The sequence below is a fragment of the Corapipo altera genome, unplaced genomic scaffold, assembly GCF_003945725.1.
Source record: "Corapipo altera isolate COAL_440 unplaced genomic scaffold, ASM394572v1 311, whole genome shotgun sequence".
NCBI classification, from domain to species: domain Eukaryota; kingdom Metazoa; phylum Chordata; class Aves; order Passeriformes; family Pipridae; genus Corapipo; species Corapipo altera.
In genome coordinates, this window is record NW_020885094.1 from 71,878 (window position 1) to 76,185 (window position 4,308).

Below are 4,308 nucleotides of genomic sequence, written 5' to 3' on the forward strand. Positions count from 1 at the left end.
AGGGATCCCCATGGAGTGGATTTGGGATGGTGAGATCCCACTGGATGCTCCTGTGGATGAGGGAGAGCGGGTTTGCAGTGGGAATGAGGAGCTCAGGGATCCCTGTGGTGACCCCTTGGGGTAGATTTGGGACGGTGAGATCCCTCTGGATGTTCCTGTGGACCTTGCAGTGGGAATGAGGAGCTCAGGGATCCCCATGGTGTCCCTGTGGGGTGGATTTGGGATGGTGAGATCCCTCTGGATGTTCCTGTGGACCTTGCAGCAGGAATGAGGAGCTCAGGGATCCCCATGGTGGCCCCGTGGGGTGGATTTGGGACACGGGGTCGCTCCGGGGGCTTTGGTGCCTCTCCCAGAGCTGGGTGCTGGTCCCTGGTGGTGCCAAGGGCAGTGGAAGAGATGGACCCTGGGCACGATCCAAGCTGGCAATTCCTCTGCTCCCATTTGTAGCAGTTCAGCCCCTGATTTCAAACACATGTTGGACTCAGATTCCTGCTGGGTGCCAGCCAAGGCCCTGGCTCGCTCCACTCCTGCTCCTGAGCTGCCTTTGTTCCTTCAGCTGGACCTTGTGCTGCTCCCAGACAGCCCCCACAGCCCCCACAGCCCCAGACAGCCCCCACAGCCCCCTCAGCACAGGGGAGCTGTTCCCATGGCTCTCCCAACACCCTCCTGCCCTTTGCCACAAACCCTCCAAAAAATGACTCCCTCACCCCCCACCCCGGGCTTCACCTCGATTTTAGCTGCTGATAAGACACCACTGAAGAAGACACCAGTTCTCCCCTTCCTGTCTCCACCGTTTCCTTCTCCCAGAAGCCAAAACAGCCCTGGCTTTGTTCTGGGTATTAATTAACTTTGCTGCCTCTTAATATTCCGGAGCCACCAAGTTCCCAGGAGTGGGGAAGGCTGAGCACTAAGAAAACACACATTTCCTCTCCTTCCTCCTCGTCTGGGTGACTGTCACCCCCATATGTCCCCCCCTCGGGGCACGGGGGGCAGCTGCAGCCCCAGCCCTCGGCCCCCCCCGGGAGTTCAGGGGGTCAGGAGAGTCGGTGGCATCTTCTTTTTGTGCAGAAATCCCGGGAAGAGGGAGGGGAGGGAAGCGATGCTTGCAAATGATGTGCACCAGGAGGAGGAGGAGGAGGAGGAGGAGGAGGAAGAGGGGGGGATGTCTCAGCAAGATGCCCGAGGGCTCCGGGGCGGGGACAGCCCCTGCCAGCTGCCCAAAAACCACAGCCGGGCTGGGCCGGAGCTGGAGGGGGCTCGGGGTGACCCAAGGGCTGGAGCAGGGCCCGGGGAGGGGCTCGTGTCCTGCCAGGAGGAGGCAGGGACAGGCAGCTTTTCCCCTCGGGAGCGAATCCCAGCCCGAGGAGCGGCAGGAGAGCTCCCAGCCCTCTGTGGAGTGTCGGGAGGAGCAGGGAGAGCTCCCGGCCCTCTGTGGGGTGTCAAGAGGAGCAGGGAGAGCTCCTGGCCCTCTGTGGGGTGTCAAGAGGAGCAGGGAGAGCTCCTGGCCCTCTCTGGGGTGTCGGGAGGAGCAGGGAGAGCTCCCAGCCCTCTGTGGGGTGTCGGGAGGAGCAGCCCGGCAAGACCTGCCACGAGTTGCATCACTTGGTTTTTTGCAGAACTCGCTTCTCCCCCGGGCTCCATCTCCCGCGGGGGAATCTGCCTTTGGCTGCTCAGTGACTCCTTCCTTTCTTCCCTGATTTTTTCAGGCCAATCTGGAGCAGGGGAGGGAATGTGTGGGACCCCCCCGTGTTCCCAGAGCAGCAGAGCCAGGGGATGGGTTGGGTTGGAAGGACCCTAAAGATCATCTCATTCCACCCCTCTAGCCCAGGCTGCTCCAAGCCCTGTCCAACCTGCCCTTGGACACTTCCAGGGATGGGGCAGCCACGAATTCCCTGGAAAACCTGTGCCAGGGCCTCCCCACCCTCTCTGAGTCCCCGTCCTGCCCATCCCAGCCCAGCAGCTGCACCGACCTCACTGTTATAAACCCCCTGACACCCTCCCGTCCTCACCCCCGAGATGATGAGCATTAATTAGAGCGTCCCTAATGCTAATGAGCTCTGGGGAACGAGCACGTTAATGGGGGAGCTCGTTTGGGTGTCGTTAAATACGTGGGTTTATTTTTATCTTTGCAGGGCAAACAGAGCTCTGAGGAGCAGCCGAGTCCCAGAATCCTCGAGGTTGGAAAAGACCTCCAGGATCACGGAATCCAACTCCTGCCCCTGCCCAGAGCACTCCCAGAGCACTCAGGGCCACGTCCTTCCTCGGACACCTCCAGGGCTGGGGACTCCAAACCTCCCTGAGCTGGACACAACATCCCAGCGGGAATGAGGAGCTCATGTGCCTCTGGCAGTGCCCTTCCCAATTCCCTCTGGGATCCCACTGGATCCCACTGCTGCTCACGGACACTCCTTGTTCCAGAGCTGGACACAACATCCCAGATGTGCCTCTAATTCCTAATTCCCTCTGGGATCCCACTGGATCCCACTGCTGCTCACGGACACTCCTTGTCCCCCAGAGCTGCTCCCCACCCTCCCCTCACCCAGAGCCCGTTTGCTCCGGGAATTGGGGAACTTTGCAAGGGAAATTATGCAAAACCTCCCCCAGAAGAGGCTCCCAGCCGGGTCCAGGTGCTGGGAAAACGCCCTCTCCTGCCTCTTTCAGACGCTGGCACGTCCCTCCAAAGCCCCAGAGCTTGAATTCCTTCCAGGGCTGCTCCTGTTTGGAGGTGGCTCGACATCATTCCCGGTCCAACCGGTTCTTCCTGACACTTGGGAGGTGCTGGGCAGCTTTGAGCTCTGTCCAAGGGCTCTTTGGCAGCTCTGGCACCTTCAGGCCCTGAGTGTGAGGGCTGGTGCTGCCCCTGGATCGGGAAAACCCCCGGGATCAATCCAGGAGGAGCAGCTGGAGGAGGCCCAGCCCAGGGAGGACACGGAGCTGCTCCAGAGGGACAGAGCAGGGGCTGCCAGGGGGGAAAAGGGTTCCTTTCTGTTTGTAAGGGGGGTAAAAAAAAGGAGGAAAAATAATTCCTGTAATTCCACGGGGCCCAGATGGGAAAGGCAGGACAGAGCAGAGTGGGAAGGAGATGCTTTGAAAGATCAGGAATCCTTTAACTGACCCAACTTGCTGATTAGCAATGGATTATGGGATATCCTGAGCTGGATCCCACAGGGATCATGGAAGTCCAAGCAAACCCCAATCCCAAGGTCTCTCCTCAAAGCTGTTCCGTCCTGGATGAAGCATTTTCATTTAGATGTGTAAGAAATTTAGATATGCAAGAAAACATCACAAAAAACTCACCCTAGGGAAGGAAAAGCACATCCCAGAAAACCCTCTGCCTCCTAAAACGCTTCCACACCTGGGATAATTGCCCACTGGGATAGTTTTGGGAGGGGACTGAAGACAAAGCAGGCCAAGGGTGGGTTCATTTGGAAGTGGCCTTTTTTTAATTAAAGGGAACTATTTATATATGTACAAAGCCCAGAAAATATTGCACCATTAAAAGAAAAAAAGGTTGTTTTGCATCTGATCACCTGCTGAGGACACCTTGGGATGGACCTTCCACAGCTCCCGGGGGACATCCTGCCAGACCCCTCGGAATTCCACTGCTCCAGGAGGAAACACCTTCATCCTTCCCACCCTTGGCTTGATTCAGGGAAGAAACCCATCCCAGGGTGCTCCCAGCAGCATCCAGGACCATCCTCAGGCTGCTCCAAGGACAAATCAAACAAACTCTGGGAATTTGTCCCCAAAGTTCCTTCGGGGCTCGGTCGGTGCCTTTTCCTGGGGGAGTCTCTCAGGGCTCAGCCCTTGGAACGCGTGGAAGGTTCTGGAGGGAACCTTCTGCAGAGGGAGGGCCATCCCAGCGCTGGCTCAGCCCTGGCAGCTGCAATCCAGGAGTTTTCCAGCCCCAGAGGAGGCTCAGTAGGCCACGGCCCCGGGATCCCGCGGGAGGCTGAAGAGCACGTCGGCCTTGGCGTTGATGAAGTAGGTGGTGAGCAGGGACAGGACCAGGATGGAGATTCCCAGCAGCAGGGTGAGGATCTGGGAAGGGAGGGGAACCCCCAGGGCTCTGGTTACACACGGAGCTGCAGCTCCAAGGGGGACGGAGCACCCGGAGATCCAACCACCCCTGAGAGCCACCCAGGGCCTGGGGGGACATCCCCTGATGGGGGGGACATCACTGGACATGGTGTGACATCACCTGACATGGTGTGACATCACTGGACATGGTGTGACATCACCTGACATGGTGTGACATCACCTGACAGTGACATCACCTGACATGGTGTGACATCACCTGACAGTGAC

At 58.5% G+C, this 4,308-nt stretch overlaps 1 protein-coding gene across 1 annotated transcript in view; it reads right to left on the reverse strand.

Moving 5' to 3' along the window:
- Positions 1 to 3,420: 3,420 nt before the first annotated feature.
- The window catches only part of NCSTN (nicastrin), an 11,484-nt gene continuing 10,596 nt past the window's right edge, over positions 3,421 to 4,308 (reverse strand). Inside the window, exon 17 of the mRNA XM_027669604.1 lies at positions 3,421 to 4,041. Coding sequence (XP_027525405.1) covers positions 3,919 to 4,041 — 123 coding nt within the window. The 3' untranslated portion in view covers positions 3,421 to 3,918. The remainder of the gene's footprint in view (positions 4,042 to 4,308) is intronic.